The 17,455-nt window shown below is 47.4% G+C and overlaps 1 protein-coding gene across 1 annotated transcript; it reads right to left on the reverse strand.

The window, feature by feature from the left end:
- Positions 1-12,735: 12,735 nt before the first annotated feature.
- On the reverse strand, positions 12,736-15,823 carry LOC142568565 (uncharacterized). The gene is made up of 2 exons (XM_075678451.1): positions 14,975-15,823; positions 12,736-12,969 (listed from the first exon to the last, which is right to left on the reverse strand). Exons 1-2 carry the CDS (start codon positions 15,821-15,823, stop codon positions 12,736-12,738), a joined length of 1,083 nt encoding a protein of 360 aa, XP_075534566.1.
- Between the last annotated feature and the right edge of the window lie 1,632 nt (positions 15,824-17,455).

The following is a 17,455-nucleotide window of genomic DNA, read 5'->3' on the forward strand; positions in this document are numbered from 1 at the left end:
TATTTAAATAGGCAGCGTCGGAGTTTGGCCCGAGCTAAAGCTTCCTCTTAAGAGCAAAATCTGATCTACAGCCCCTTGCACGTCGCCGCGCTACTGCCAGTCTTTGCCTCTTTCATAAGTTTTTTTACAGTTCCTTATTTCACGAGCGATATATCACACCACCCGCACGCATATCGCTATGAACTGGGCACCCATTACAAGTTTTACGCCCACGCTCCCACACAACTACTTCTTCCTCGTCTTTTTTTTCCCGCACAGCATCAGATTGGAACGCCCTTCCCCACCTCGTCGCTGCAATCACTTGCCCGACATCGTTTTCGAAAATGTGTCTTTGTTGGCTAATCAATAACCTGCTCTTTCACGCGTTATTCTTTCTGTTTTTATGCACTTGCGAAAGTGTTGCTTTCTTGCATTTTTCTGTATACCTGTGTTTTACCTATGCATTTTTCTGTATACCTGTGTTTATGTTCGCATTATCAACTGTACCCACCCCTTATGTAATACCCCTAGCAAAGGGGTCTTTAAAAAAATAAAACTGAACTGAACTGAAGGGAAGCGTAGCAGGGGGCGGCAGAAAGTTAGGTGGGCGGAGGAGATTAAGAAGTTTGCAGGGACAACATGGCCACAATTAGTACATGAACGGGTTAGTTAGAGAAGTATGGGAGAGGTCTTTGCCCTGCAGTGGGCGTAACCAGGCTGATAATGATGATGATGATTTAGAAATGCATTAGAAGTTACTGGATTTGACCGGCACAAGGTTTTTACATGGATGTCTAATGTTTTAATGAAGAAAAGGCAGGAGAGGTTTCCTAGAAGCTATGTCTCTAGCCTACTAGTCCTCGCAAGGTAAGGGGAAAGGCTCCACATGCTCTGCAAGCTAACTACTGCCTCCACACAAACCATGCTCACAGAAACAAATTTTGTGCGTCGGCATTCGTACATTCATGCCCCTTATGTTTTAAAAACGACCGATCTTATGGCGCTCGATTTGGAAGCTGAAATTTCTGCCATCAATTGCATCGGCAGCCGCTGAAACCTGGGTTGGTTCTGCAAGGAATATGCCCTTAAACTTCCTGCAACTATTGACAAGAAAAGAGACTACCTGATTCCTATTTTCGTCGATTTTATTTGGTGAAGCCACCAGCGCAATGACGGTGGTAGCTTTACGGGCGGAAATTCTGCTTGCAACCAGAACTGAATGGTTTTATTTGCCGGGACAAAAGAACCAGCATGATTGATCTATAAAAATGTTTATTTATTTATTTCAAGATTACAGCAAGCCTCTGATTAGAGGACTTAAGCAGGAGTGGTTACATACTTGACGAACAACACATTGAGTACAAGGTATGCAACCTTAAGGTGTGGTATGGAATATATTGGTGTTCCAGTTGTACGGGAGAAGAACGAGTAGTGTACACTGCTTCGAGAAAGAAGAGGATGAGCTAGTTGAAGCCTTGCGCCTGCAAACAAACAAGCATTGCCTGAGCAGTGTGACTTCTTGCCACGTGCTCTAACATCTAGGGGTTCATTAAGCCAGAACACCTCTCGACATTAGGTGGAAGTCCCGGGCCCTTTACAGACCTGGAACTCCCTCCCGTTTCCTCCATGCCTGAGGACAGTGCGCAGCCTGATCCTCCTCAGGCATCGAGTGTCATCTGTTCAGGTGCTCTGCTCCATCCAGATCCTCCTGTCTTGAGTGGCGAGACGAACGCAACGTGGAGAATTGGCTCTTGTCATACGAACAACTGAGTGAGCATAACATATAGGACGACACAGCTAAACTCGCTAACATTGTCGTCTATGTTTTTCGAGTAGGCAACCTCTGGTTCTGGAATCATAAATCCCACCTTTCCACCTGGAAAGTACTTACTAGTTTCAAAGAAGTCTTCGGTCACCCTGCTGTGCGCAAGCTTTGCTTGGAACAATAATTGCGTGGTCGCAGTCGGCAAGAGGGTGACAACCTCACCAGCTGCATTGAATATGTGGTTGAACTTTGTCATGCATTAATCTTATGCCCGAAACTGAAACGATAAATAAATGTCGTGAAACGAATAGAGGGTGACACTTTCCAAATGCTCTTGGTGCAAAACCCTCAAATGGTTGACGGGGTCATTACCTTGTGCCAGAGCTACAATGAGCTCCGCTAACAACACCTTACTGCGTGCTGAGGTGTCGCACCCAACAGCATACTTGTGGCCCCTAACTAACAGTCCCAGTGATGCGCCAACCCACTCCTCGTTCTTCAACCAAATTAAAAAGTTAATCCAAGAGGAAGTCCCACGGCAAGTGTGACCCACCCAGGCCTCCGAGTGCGCTTTCTCTCCCAAACTACAACATGTCATACACAAACAAGTCAATTATGCACTACCACTCACTAATCGGCCACCTCCGGCACCAGTATAGCTCACATATGCTGCCGTCACTGCCAGGCCAAGGCCTCTGCCTGCAGTTGTGTACTACACACCTACAATCAGCTTCTACGCGTCTCCTTCTACATCTACAAACTACACACCCAGAAATGGCTTATGGGTACCTCCACATGCCCAACTTGGCATTATACACCCTAATCTGGGCCCTCTGTTCTCTGTTCTATCTGCTTTGCGCGTGGCTTTGCTCCCCACGTGGTACGGTCCTGCCGCCGGCAGGGTTAGTACCCTCCCGACTCTGCGAGACCACAAGTCAACGCTCCTGACTCCCCATCCCGCAATGCTCCAGAGTTCCGCACTTCTACTATTCCTCGTCTCCTGTTCCCCGAAGTTTCAACACTCGTTGGTCTCCAGCGCTTCGTCGACGTTCGCTGTCCCCCATTATCCATCACCCTCCAGCAGTACAGCAGTAAAAGTAAAAGGTACAGTTTCGGAGGCAAGAACTGCGATCTTGTTGCACTGCTCACGAGAAGTTCCTTGCAAGGCCTCATTTATTTCCTGCAAACATTGTTGAAGTTTGTTCCTAAGGTATTGCTGTTCATGTGTTTGTCGACACGGGTGCCGCTGTGTCAGTGTTTGCCAACCAGCCAAACGGTACACTCCGATAAGTCGCACACCATTTTCTGCCATTACGCTACGTACAGCAGGTGCCGAGCCAATCGAGCCTTCAGGTACATGCAGCGTCCGTGTCACTTTATAAGATAGTTTATACCACATTGAGTTTGTTGTTCATGTGTGTTACTCTCATGCCATCATCCTAGGCTGGGACTAACTCTCGTCTCATCAGCCAGTCATTGATTGTGTCCGTGCAGAACTTGAGCTATCGACCTCCATTTTTGTGGCAGTCGTTATCAAAATGTCTCCATCTTCTCCTTGAGTGTTCGTCGCCACTGATACAGATATCCCTGCTTTCTCTTCTGTCCTTGTTCCCATTTCTTGTGCCGCACTCTGCAATTCTACTGTTCTCTTGATACCATCTAAACTTGCTGCATACCGTCGTCCCTTATTAATTCAATTGGCCCCCTTTCCCATTCATCCGGGTTCCAGCGCACTTTCAGTTTCGAATCCATTCTTTTGTGCATCAAGCTTGCACCAAGGCGAGTGCCTTGGTTTGGTTCTGCTGACGAATTTGACACAAGCTTTGTCTACGATGTGCCTGATGACTCGGTTCCGCTTCAGATTGACTCCATGGCTCTTGTTCCTGTCCCTGCATCTGAGTCGGCATGTGACAGGTCGTTTCCTCGGTCTATAGATCCCTACCTGACTCTGAGTCAGCGCACGCAGATCGTTGACCTTCTTAACAGATTTCTCACTTCTTTGGACATCCAACAACGTTTAGGACGTACCTCGACAGTCATTCACCACGTTGACACCAGCAGCCATGCGCCACTGAATGCGCCAGTTCCAATACCGTGTGCATACGAGGAAGTGCCGCGTGATCGACGAGCACTTAGCAGACATGCTCTAACACGGTGTTATACAGACTTAGCACCGTCCCTAAACCTATCCAGTAGTACTTACTGGTCAAAAAGAAAGATGGCACAAATATTTTTTCGTGTGGACTATCAAGGACTCATATCATATTGACCGCAAATAAAGACGGGGACAGAGTTCCCGTCTTTATTTGCAGTGAATATGATATGCAGTAAATACCAACTAGGCCAAAGTGAAGTTCTTCTGAAGCATATATCTCGTACAGATGGCCCCTCTTTCATTGTTCCATCGTCCGTCGTGTCCCCAATGTGTTCTCTCCATCTGTCCCCGTCTTTATTCGCGGTCAATATGATATGCAGTAAATACCAACTAGGCCAAAGTGAAGTTCTTCTGTATCAAGGACTCGACAAGATAACCTGGAAGGATATTTATCCTCTTCTGGTAACCACAATGTACTGAACTGCTTCCAAGGCACTGAATTCTTTTCATCTTTAGACATACGATCCGGTTATTGGCAAGTCCATATAGCTGAGGCAGATCACCCGAAAACTGCATTCGTCACGCCTGACGGCTTAAATGAATTTACGGTGATGCCCTTCAATTGGCCTGTGTAATGCACCTGCCACATTTGAAAGAATGATGGATAGCATCCTCCCCGGCCTCAAATGGCAGACATGCCACTATCTCGAATGACATTGTCATCTTTTCCCCAGATTTTCTTTCTCAACTGCGCCCACGGCCGCAGTGGCTTAGTGGCTATGGGGTGTCAAAATTAATCCATAGTCCCCCAACACGGCGTGTCTCATAATCAGATTATGGTTTTGACTCGTAAAACCCCGAAATCCAATCCTTCTCAACTGCTCCGAGTTGCCTCACTGATGCTGCACTCTGGCTCAGCTTAAAAAAGTGTTGCGTCGCTTCCCGGAAACTAGTCATCCTTTGCCACGTTGCATCGAAAGCTAGTGTGCTCACAGATTCGACTAAACTCCAAGCCATCGTCGAGTTTCTCTGACCAAAGACCATATAATAGCTCCGTAGTTTTATCAGACTGTGCTCGTACTTTCGCTATTTCATCTGCAGCTTCGACACCACAATAGTGCTTTTAATGCAGTGTCTCGGTGCTAGTCGTGACCTTTCAGCCTGGTCGCCAGTTTGCAATGCCGCATTCACGACGCTGCGTTGTCTAACTTCACCCCCGATCCTCTGGCATTTCGATATAATTGCACCGATAGAAATACGCACAAATGCCAGTGGCGTCTGCATTGGCGCTGTTCTTGTTCAATGACAGGCGGGCTTTATTGAGTACGTGGTTGCCTTCGCCAGCCGCGCACTCACGAAAGCAGAAACCAACCATTCCACTATAGAAATAGAATGTTTGCCTATCATTTGGGCCATTTCTAAATTTCGTCCTTACCTGTATGGGCGCCCATTCGATGTCATAACTGCTGTCTATCGTCCTTGAAAGATCCTGCAGGCCACCTCGCTCGATGGCCACACCACCTCTAAGAGTACCATATTCTAGTGCTGTATTGCTCTGGCCATAAGTATTCGGACGCAGATGCTCTGTCTCGCTCCTCTGTGTCAGGCCAGCCTAATTCTCGGAAAGTAGCAATGTGCGAGTACTGCCTTACCGCCCCGGACATGCTTTTGGAGCAGCAGAAGATTAATGGATTGTTTCTATGCTGGCTTAATTTTTTGTCGCACCCATCAACGCCTTCTCCTGGCCGTGCACTGCGTTGCAAAGCGCACAACTTGGCTGTTCACGATAGGCTGTTATACCGCCGTAACTACTTCTCGGACGGTCGCAAATGGGTAATCGAGGTCCTTCGTCATCTACGCTGGGACCTATGTGCAGCATTTCACGTTGACCCGCAATGCGCACATGCAGGAGTACTAAAAACATACACGCGCCTACCAAGGAAAACAAACCTGGTAGCGAAGCTTTAGTAGGAGCCCATACGTTCAAAACATGGCGGTTCACCGGCGGTTCACGGGGCTTAGGGCTGTCTGTATGTGGAGGGAACACTTCCGGCGGAAGAAAAAATAATGATCGGAAGTGAAGGCGCAATAAAGACAGTGGACGAAGGGGGAACACACACACACCGGGTGCCTTTCTTTTTCCACTTCCAACAATGTCCACTCAGGAAAAAACGCCACTATCTTATACAGTGAATACATTGTTGCGCCAAAAAAAGGAAAAAGAAAGACTTGGGAAGGAAGGAACAATGTATTCATTAGATCCCAACCAACTCGCCCAGCAAAAAGTTCTACCCTATCGTATACAGGGAGCGTAATCACAGGTTCTCAGTGCACATTCGCCTTCAGCTAAAGCAGTTCTTTGCGTGATAGTGATATTGATGCAACACTTACGCACTTATCACCTGCCTCAATGATCCTTTAGGCCTCAATTAATAATCTAACCCATTTGTCATCACTTCTGGCAACGACAGCGCAGGCTTGGAAGTCTGGCTTACATTTCCAATTTCTACAATGAATTGCCAGGTGGCCCTCCCTCCCAATGTTGACTTTGTTATTATGTTGCCTCAGCCTGTCATTCAGGCACTGCTCTGTTTGGCCCACGCATTTTCTACCACTATCTAAAGGAATCTCATAAACGACTCCTGCCTGACAATCTACGTATTTGTTATCGTGTTTCGTGACACAGGCCCGTGCCTTCCTGAAAAAAGGATTGGTCATTCTGCAGAGCTTAGAGAGCTTGCATGGGGCAGAAAACACGACATTTACATTAGCTCGCTTGGCAATCTTCTTCAAATTATGTTACATGCAGAGTATGTAGGGCATGACAGCTACCTTTTCTTCTTGGCGAGGTGGCTCCTGGTCCAGTTGGGGAGTTTGCGACTTCTTCAGGATTGTTTCTGGTACGTAAACTAGAACAGGCTGTGGGTAGCCTGCCTCTTCCTGTCGGTCAAACTGTTTAAGAAAACTCGCCGTAGCTCAATGTGGACAGGACATCTTAAAAATTTCATAAGGCACATGCTAGCAATGCTGCGTTTAACTAGCTTAGAGTGAGAGAAACTAAAAGGTAGCAGAGGTTTACTAACCCGAGGTTCATACTGCCAACAGACGTGGTTGCTTGCTAAACACACTCTAAGATCTAAAGACCTGAAGCAGAAATCTACCGCAAGTTCGCGGGTCACTTCAATGGGAGATAATATCTGCCTGAAGGTTGTCAACGTTTGACATACGACAAAGTTGGTGTCAATGAAATAATCATCTAATTCTAAGATATGATAAGAAATTATCTAAGAGAAGTCGTCAACGAATCTAATCCCTAATGTTATAGGATATATCTGTTGGTTCTGTTAGGTTGCACAACCGCAAGAAGGCTTCATTATTATACTTAAAGTAGCTTTGGTATTTTAGAGCAAGGTTAACGTCATATAAACTTGCTAGACAAATGATATTATACTTTGAAAATAATTCAGATGTATGTGCGTCGAATGGCGCGTTTGCGATATGACGAACAGCCTTTTTTTTGGAGTAGTAATAATTTACTGATATTTTCTTTTGACGTGGTACCCCACACAAGGTGGCAATACATTAAGTGAGATGAGAATAGTGAGTTATAAAGGATCAGCTTAACTTTAGACGGTATCGTCTCACGGAGTCTACAAAGCACGCCGCAAGCTTTGGCTAAACGGGATGCAATAAGTTCCACATGTTCATTACACGTTAGTTTTTGTTTAAATATAACACCCAAAGTTTTAACGTTAGGAACAACTTCAATTACTTCAGAGCCAACCTGCAACAGTATGTCTTCACTCAGATGTTTTTGTGGAGGTGCAAAAATAACAGCTTTTGTTTTTGTTGTATTTAATTTGAAAGCGTTAACCTTGCTCCATTCGGTCAATTGTTCCAGTGTGATATTTGCCAACAACGAGAGATTGCTGATATTGCGAGGTTGAAAGAAGAGGCTGGTGTCGTCTGCATAAATGATGAAGTTAGCGTCATTAGAATTGTTGACAATGTCGTTAACATATATATCAAACAATACTGTCCCTAGTATACTTCCTTGGGGAAAGCCCTGTGTAATTTCCCGGAGACGTGAATCTTCTGATGAAATCGAAACTATTTGTTTTCTGTGATTAAGATACGATTGTAAGAGTTTGAGAGAAATGCCCCGAAACCATAATGTTCTAGTTTAATAAGCAAAGTCTGATGATTTAGCCTATCTATCAAATGCTTTAGAATAGTCTACGAAAATTCCTAGCGTTAGTTCTTTAGGATCACAACCATTTAAAATGAACTCTTTTTGGGTTAGCAGAGCCAATTCAGTTGACGTTCCCACACGGAATCCAAATTGTTTATTTGATATGATGGAATGTTTATCACAAAATGACTTTAGTCTTTTACACATAACTTTTTCTAGTCCCTTAGATAGGACAGGCAGTACTGATACTGGCCTGCAATTTGACAGCTTATTTTTGTCACCGGATTTAAATAGGACTGTAACTTTCGCGTGTTGCATTTTTCTAGAAAAGAATCCAGTTGACAGCAATAGGTTAAAACTATGAGTAAGTACTGGGAGCAAGAGATCAAGCACAAACTTAATATGTCTTATTTGAAGTCCGCTCACATCGCGGGATTTACTATTTTTAGTGACATGAAAATTGCATAAACTTCATATGGATCTGTAGGTTTAAGCAAAGCTGTATGTGCGTTCCGTGTGCCCAAATACTTGGTTACTGCTGTGTCGTAAGTACTTTTTTCCAGACTTGTGAAGTAATCATTAAACATATTTGCTAATTCTTTGCCTCTTAGCGTTCTATCTACAACTAAAAGTTCAAAGTCAACACTATTGTCGACATCGGAATGCAAGAGCTTTTTAATTTCGCGCCATAATAGAGTGCTCCGATTACTCGGAGCAGTCTATCGACATCGTCAAGCAAGAAAGCACAACGTGTGAGGGGGGCGCATTGCAACAGGTGAACTTTACGAACGCGCCTTTTTGCACACTTCAAGAGGTGCATTGCGTTGTGAGTGATAGCGGCGTCAATGCCCTCTGTAACAATGGGCGCTGAAAAGAAATGTAGTTATTAATCATCGTCGTCATCATAATCATCATCATCAGCCTGGTTACGCCCACTGCAGGGCAAATGCCTCTTCCATACTTTTCTGTCATGTCATACTGTCATACTTTTCTTGCTGTCATGTACTAATTGTGGCCATGTTGTCCCTGCAAACTTCTTAATCTCATCCACCCACTTAACTTTCTGCCTCCCCTGATACGCTTCCCTTCCCTTGGAATCCAGACCGTAACCCTTAATGACCATCGGTTATCTTCCCTCATTACATGTCCTGCCCATGCCCCCCCCCCCCCCATTTCTTTTTCTTGATTTCAACTAAGATGTCATGAACTCGCGTTTGTTCTAAACTAAATAAACTTGTATTTTCTTAACTCGTCACGAATATATAAAATTGACCAAGAATTTTATTTTCTTTTAATGAATGTAACTGTGTCTCGCTTGAATTAAAGAACGCTTTTTTCTTTCCGAATGTTTGTTCTCTCCATACATAGTCGCGCTTCAATCGCTGCTCCCATAACCACCATTACTGATGTCGGTGACAATTCGTACTGAATCGCTTTTCGCCCGAAGCTTCGCGACCGATTTGGATCGACCTTGAACCTACAACTCCGTTATGGATGGATGGATGGATGGATGTATGGATGGATGGATGGATGGATGGATGGATGGATGGATGGATGGATGGATGAATGGACGGACGGACGGACGGACGGACGTGTGTGTGTCAGCCTCTCCTTTGGAACGGAGCGGTCGGTTGCGCCACCAAGCTCTTGCTATTATACTGCCTAATGTCCTACCTAGGTTAAGCAATAAAAAAACCAATATGAACTACCACACCCATATTTTCTGACCCCTATTGCGAACTGTGTTTTTGTACGTCTCCGTCTTTTGTCGTTTCCCTACTTCTCTTCCACCAACACTCCAATCGCCTCTTACTAATGCCTATTGTGGACATGTTTACTTTATCACTGCTCCCGCTGAACCTAAGGGCCAGTGGTGCCTAAATCGACCGCTGGGTAGACATCTTCACATTCTAATAAAACGTGCTCCACAGTTTCTCTACCTCTACAGCAGCAAGCGCATGCTTCTTCTTCCTTCTTATATCTCGCTTTATAGGCGCGTGAGCTAAGGCATCCCGATCTCTCTTCGAGAAGTAATGAGCTTCCCTGGACACGTACCAACTTGCGCCCCAAGCGGCCGCGGCAAGAAGCTAGCACGTTTTCAATGGAACGAGTGGGTTTTTCGCGAATGACAAAAGCTGCTGGTCGATTATTGAAGAAGGCAGGTGACAGATACGTTCTAGAAGACAATCCACGAGCCAAATGCAGTGATCACGCTGTGGCAAGCAAGAATTATTTTCCCAGAACGCGCAAAGATTCAGCAATGGAACCCTATGGAACCGACAAAAACTTGTACTCGATTTTCGAGACATATTTACCAGGGAGAGGCGGCCGGGTTGGTGGTGGATATTGGAATGCATCATGTAACCGCGCAAACAACAAAGGACGGAGAAGCATACATATAGGACAGGCGCTGAACTTCAACTGAGATATACTCCGGGAAAGCCAACATTCACACATGTATCATAGTCACACTTGCTAATCATCAGACAACCATCACTCGACGTTGGTATGCGGGCGTGAGTGGCATAAGTTTGCATGTAAATTTATTTAACTATTTATCACTCAGTGACACTGAAGAGCTGCCTACGCAGCTGCCAGATTACATTTTTATACAGCAAGCTTCATAGATTTCTCGGCTCAGTTGTGACGCAAACATCCTCAAGACTTTAGTGTCGCGGAACCTAGGCCTGCAATTACGGCAGTGGTGACAATGGTCAACCAATTTGCCACCCCCCGCCAATCCTTCTGCCCCTGCGCGGTGCTCCTGCAGTCTGACGTTTAGACATCGTCCCGTCTGCCCTATGTAGCTGTTGCCACAAGAGAGGGGTATCTGGTACACTACCCCTATTCTGCATGGGACGAACCTGTCAACGTGCTTGATACCACATTCATTTCTTTTTTTCTTCCCCTGCACAATGTTGCACAGGCCGGCCAGTTTCTTGGGCGCCGTGAAAACCACCGGTACTTCACATTTTTCAGCCACCTTTTTGAAGCGGTGAGAGATTTGGTGGAAGTACGGGATGGCAACAGGTCTACAGCGTTGCGGCTCTACGCTTGGGTGGAGCTCTGATGGGCCCCGCGCGTCCTTGTCAAGGGTTTCTAGCACCGAGGCGACCATCTCATACTGAAATCCTGCGCTGTGCAGCCTTTGCAAGTGTAAAAGCACGCTATGTTGCATTTCATGCTGGCAGGACTTATCAAGAGCAACACGCAGGCAGTTTTTTGCAATTCCCCTTTTTACAAGCTTCGAATGAGCAGACTGGTACTTTAAAATACGTTGTATTGATCGAGGCTGGTACCTCCAGCACGCATGGGATCCAGCAAGAACAATGCAAATGTCCAGGAACTGCAGGCATCCTTGCGAAGGCAACTCAAGTGAAACTCAACCCAAAGGCGCTCTCAGGGAAAATTTCAAGAACACGGTTTACTGCAGTGGAACCGCCTCCCTCCGCTACCCCTTTCAAAAATGGCAGTATCGTCAACATATCTAAAAATCTTAGCCGAGTAGGCTGTGTCAAGGCGTTCAGCAATTCGTTGGTCACAATATGATAAAAATATATCACCTAATAAAGGGGCAATACAGGAACAAATGCACACTCCGCATTTTTGGACGAAGTTCTTTCCTTCGAAATTAACGATGGTCGATGCTAAATAAAAATGAAGAATTTCTAAGAAGTCGTCCACGCTTACACCACATGCGTTCTGAAAGGCCACTGGGCCATAGTCATGAATGGAATCCCTAATGGCGCAAAGCAATTCATCTTGTGGAATGGAATAAAATAGGTCAGTGACATCAATGGAAAACGAAAACAACGATTCCCTCGAGCCTTCCTGATCACGAAAAAATCAGGCTGCTGCGTAAGCAGCTCTTCAGTGTCACTGAGTGATAAAGAGTTCAATTACTTACATGCAAATTTATGATACTCACGCCGGCATGCGAACGTCAAGTGATGGTTGTCTGATGATTAGCAAGTGTGTATATGATACATGCATAAATGTGGGCTTTCCCGGAGTAAATCTCAGTTGAAGTTCTGCGCCTGTGTGTTTCGTTCTTTGTCCTTTGTTGTTTGCGTGGTTATATGATGCATTCCAATTTCGAGACATAAACGGTAGCTGTGATAAAACTGCTGCGTCTATCCTAATAGTCACTGCAGCGTATGTAGTCCGGAGACTCAGCTTTCGATTGATGCTTATCTTGACTCACTACACATGGCGTAACAGTGTTCCCAAAAGCGATTTTTGTCAGAGTTGTGCAAGTTCCCTAAAGTATAACTTGCTGAAATATCGGAAGCCGTGGCCGTGGCGTTTAACCGCTGGCACCTATCGTTCCGTGTCATGCTGGCAGCGGTTCGATGCCGTGTGTTCTGATTCCGTGGCACGCGTTGGGGCTGCGGCCACTCCTCAGATAGTTAACGAGTCGAAAACACCAGGAAAATTAAAACTTCATCTTGTGCATTTACAAACTCGTAAAAACGCGGTGCTGCCACAGTCGTTCAGCGCGAAAGAACAAAAGAGACGCGGGCCGCGTAAACTAGGCACTCCGAGAGGGAGCAAGCGAGAGTGAGGGCGCAAGGGGAGAAGGAAGAAGAGGGGAGAGGAGTCCAATGTCCGCAGACGAAGGCGGCGCCCGGGCGGGAAACTTGAAATTGACACGGGACAGCACACTCCCCGTCTGGTTGTATACATAACCACTATATGATGTTTTCAGTCCTTACACGGAATAAGCAGGACTGTCTCAGTCACGGGAGGGAGGAACGTCTTGATCACTCCCCGTGTTCCCGTCTTGATTTCCACCTTTCGCGCCTTGCCGTCCGCACTCGCAATAACGTTCACAATGAGTCCCATGGGCCACTCGTTGCGGTGAACCTGGCTGTCTCTCAGGAGGACGAGGTCACCTGCCTTGAGACTCCGCGTTTGGCCCTGCCACTTGCGACGACTCTGCAGGGTGGTAAGGAACTCGCGTCGCCAGCGGCACCAACAGGCGTCGGCCAGCCACTGAACCTGCCGCCACTGTCGCCGATATATATCTTTGTCATTAAAGACTGGTGGCACTGTGTTGCCGCCGACCTTCTGGGTCAGAAGCGTTGCCGGAGTCAGCACTTCTTACCACTCGGGGTCCGTTGAGACAGGAACGAGGGATCGCGAATTTATGATCCCTGAGACTTCTGCCAAGAGGGTTACCAAGACTTCGTGAGTAAGGCGACGAGAGGTATTCTCAAGAAGCGTGGAGTCCAAAATTCACCGTGTGACTCCTATCATCTTTTCCCACACTCCTCCCATGTGAAAAGCATGAGGGGGATTGAACACCCAAGTGCATCCATGGTCTGACAGGAATGTTCCTCGCTTCTCGTGGTCTGGGCCACTGGTGCTCACTTTTAGTTCGGTGCATGCTCCAACAAAATTTGCCCCCCAATCAGACCTCAGTTGCTTTGCCGGGCCCCTTATGGCAAAGAATCTGCGGAGCGCATTAATAAAACTTGAGGCATCCATGCTTTCGATTACTTCAATATGAACAGCGCCCCACCGTTTCCTGTTGGCCTCACCACCTCTGGTGCGACGAGATGAGACTTGCCACGGGCCAAATACATCTAGTCCGACATTAGTGAAAGGTGGCTCGGTGCTTAGTCTTTCTGCGGGCAGGTCTGCCATCATCTGTTGTAGCTGCCTTCCTCTGAGCTTGCGACATGTAACACAACTGTGTATATATGAGGCGATGCTACGCTTAGCTCCGACGATCCAGAACCCAGCTGCCCTGACCGTTCCCTCAGCGAAGTGGCGTCCTTGATGTTTGACCTGTTCGTGATAGTGCCGCACAACCAGGGTGGTGACATGGTGTCGCCCTGGCATGATGATGGGCTTCTGCTCTAGCTGGTCGAAATGGTTGGCCCTGCCTAGTCGGCCACCGATTCTCAAAAGACCGTCGGAATGAACCCATGGATCCAGTCTCCACAGAGGTCTTGACTTCGGTAGCCGTTTTCCTCGTGGCAAACGTTTCAACTCCTCTAAAAGGCTTCCTTCTGGACAGATAGAATAATGACTGCCTTTGCCCGGGCAAGGTGTTCTGCAGAAGGTCGCAGTTGGTGAGATGAGCTGTTATGCGGGCAGTTTGACACGTGAATTTTGTCCACTAGCCGTACGAGCGTTGCAACTGCGCGAGTAAGCGTTATCCAACTTGAGAAGCGCTCGAAACGCTTGCTGCCGAGTTATTTCACGTCCACACTGGTTGCGAGAACATTTCCCTGGGGCCGCACCTCCGTGTCGGAATCCGCATCGACCAAGTCGAACTTGCCCTGCAAAACCTGCGAGCAGTGTTCTTGACGATACAAAAAGTCCGGGCCTGTCAGCCAGGTCGATCCTGCCATTTGGGCTGCTGGCCCAGACCTAGTTCCAAGATCCGCAGGGTTCATGTCAGAAGGAACATAGCGCCATTGGTTTGGCCATGTAGAGCTCCTTATGCGTTCCACCCTGTTACTGACATACACAAAAAACCTTCGCGTCTCACTATGTATGTAGCCTAGGACGACCTTGCTGTCAGTATAGAAGTTTACGGCATCAAGTTCCATATCTATTTCACGACTGATGAGCTCTGCTAGCTCTACTGCCAACACCGCGCCGCACAGTTCAAGCCTTGGGATGGTGTGTTCCGGATGCGGTGATAGCTTAGCCTTTCCTATGACGAACCCGACATGACATGCACCATCTGGATATGTCACTCTGAGGTACGCCACTGCAGCCACAGCTTTGGTTGATGCGTCGGAGAATATGTGCAGTTCCTTCTACTCTGCGGTAGTGAGTGAGGCAGGGGCAGAGGTGCGAGGCATGTCCAGCAGCTCGAGTACTTGCAGCGAGTCTTTCCATGCCTCCCAGGCGGCTCTCTTTTCGTCAGGAAATGGGCAGTCCCAGTCGCATGTCTCGGCGACTAGCTCTCGGAGGAGGGACTTACCTTGAACGATGACTGGAGCAACAAACCCAAGTGGGTCGTACACTGCAGGCTATTCACCACTGAAAAGACACCGCACCGAGTGAATGGCTTTTCTTGGATTGGAGTCGTAAATGTGAAGACATCCTTCTTCATATTCCAAGAAACTCCCAGACTGCGTAGGATCGGCTGCGAGCCATTGCTCAAGTCAAGATCCTTCAAATCCTTGGCACGGCCTTCTTCTGGAAAGGCTTCCAACACTGTAGGGCAGTTAGAGGCTATCTTGTGGAGCTTAAGGTTTGATGCGGCCAACCTCTGTTGCGTGCGGCGTATTAGGCTGATGGCGTCGTTGTCGTTGTAGAGAGACTTCAACCCATCATCGACATAGAAATCTCTCTCGATGAACTGCCTGACGTCGCTGCCAAATTCTTCCTCTCCTTCTCGTGCTGTTCTCCGCAGTCCGTACGTTACAACTGCTGGTGAAGGGCTGTTTCGAAACACATGTACTTTCATTCGGTACTCCACCACGTCACTGTAGATGTTGTTGCGGAAACACAGAAATCTCAGATAATTTCGGTGGTCGTCTCGTACCAGGAAGCAGTAGAACATGTGCTTAATGTCCACAGTAATGACCACGGGTTCCTTCCGTAATCCGAGGAGCACTCCATGCAGGCTGTTGATCAAGTCTGGACCGGTAAGCAGCACACTGTTTAGAGACACGCCCTTAAACTGTGCACTAGAGTCGAACACAACTCGTGTTTCCCCGGGATTTCCTGGGTGGCAAACACCAAAGATGGGGAGGTACCAACATTCTTCTCCTTCTCGAACCGGTGGAGCTTTCTCGGCGTGGCCGTTCTTGAACATCTTGTCCATGAAGCTCGCGAATTGTTCCTTCAGTTCTGGCTTTCTCTTTAAGGTCCGTTGTACAGCAGTGAGGCTTGACGCGGCCAAGCACTTGTTATTCGGAAGCCAAGGTCTTGGAGAACGAAAGGGAAGAGGCGCTAGCCAACTGCTGTATTCGTCCCTTGAGAACTCGTCGTCCATCAGCTTCAAGAACTTCCTGTCCTCGACGGAAAGGGAAGGTCTGTTGTCATCCTTCGTTGCGTGGAACAGCATTTCAGTGACAGCGGTCTTTCCTAGCAGCGTTCTGAGCTAGTTGGAAGCAGTCTGTCGACCCTTGCGTGTCAGCGAGCTGTCCTTGACGAGAAAATGATTCTGGCATGGCTCGAAAAGGGCGGGACGTCCATTTTCAAGGACGTTTGTTTTGAGGTTGCTCACACAGTCCGGTGTGCGACTTCGACTTATGCAGGCATTCCCTACGATGACCCATTGCAGATCCAGTCTCTGAGCAAATGGAGCATCAGCCGGTCCGTTGCGCTGTTGTCGAACCTTGTGTACTCTGAGGATGTCTCTCCCGAGGAGAAGTAGAATCTTGGCCTCTGGGTCCAAACGAGGAATGAATTTAGCTACAGCTCTGAGATGAGGATGATGTGATGCCACTTGCGGTGTTGGAATCTCGTTCCTGTTGTTAGGCATCTCGTTGCACTCCATGAGTGTTGGCAAGGGTAGCTTCACGGAGCCATGAATGTCTTCAATGAGAAAGCCGGATGGTCTTCTTCCTATCGCCTCTGTAGCTCCAGCACATGTTCTTAGTGTGTAGGGGGAACTGGCACCAGTGAGCCCGAAAATGTCGAAGAACTTTGTTCTCACAAGGGACCTGTTGCTCTGGTCGTCTAAGATGGCATACATTTATTTCAGTGTTGTGAAGCTGAGTCGGGTGTAACTTTCAACAAGCAGATCTTAGAGCAGGATTTGCCACCGCCGCTTTGACCGCAGAGCTCTGTACACTTAGATGACACTTCAAGTGCGGAATCTTGGTCTAGACTTACATCTTCAGAGTCCTGATGAGCTACAGGAGACTTATGGTTGACATTTCAGGCATGAAGTGCTGTGGCATTCCTCTCGCTACCACAATCGTCACATTTGAGAACTGTTTTGCAGTCTCTTGCAAAGTGGTCTGTTGAAGCGCAGCCCACCTGAAGCATATCCCATAATTTTTCAGCCGAGACTTTCGTTCATCCAGCGGTTTTCCTCTGAAGGTACGACACTTCCGCAGGGGGTGAGGCTTCCTGTGCAGAGGACAATACTTGGTTGTATCATGCCACTCCTTTGGTGCGTTGGAGGGCGGATGGTCGGTGCTTGCTGCCACGTCCGTCAGTTGCACTGAGATGGGCGTTCTTCTCCTGCCGTCATTCGTTGCCCATCTCTCTGCTCTTGGGAGCCTTGAAGGGGTGCTACTTGCGGTGTTGAGTTTGAAGCTAGGATCGTTTCTCGTTTTCGCTTGATCCCTGATAAAGCTGGCAAAGAACAAAAAAGGGGAAAGGCGACCTGATGATTTTGTTTGTACTTCGAGCTTTTCGCGATCCACATGTCTTTCAAGCGCTGCGGCAGCTTTTCTGCAATGGGGTTTAACCCTCTTGCCGTGTCCAGATAGGAAAGCCCAGT

The sequence above is a fragment of the Dermacentor variabilis genome, unplaced genomic scaffold (assembly GCF_050947875.1).
Source record: "Dermacentor variabilis isolate Ectoservices unplaced genomic scaffold, ASM5094787v1 scaffold_21, whole genome shotgun sequence".
Taxonomy (NCBI): Eukaryota; Metazoa; Arthropoda; class Arachnida; order Ixodida; family Ixodidae; genus Dermacentor; species Dermacentor variabilis.

Bases quoted from the DNA above. Each gene is read 5' to 3' on its own strand.
- LOC142568565 (XM_075678451.1), bottom strand. From the start codon at position 15,823: ATGGACAAGATGTTCAAGAACGGCCACGCCGAGAAAGCTCCACCGGTT. The intron at 12,970-14,974 runs GTAAGTCCCTCC...ACCACCCTGCAG, and splicing joins TGCTCCAGTCATCGTTCAAG to AGTCGTCGCAAGTGGCAGGG.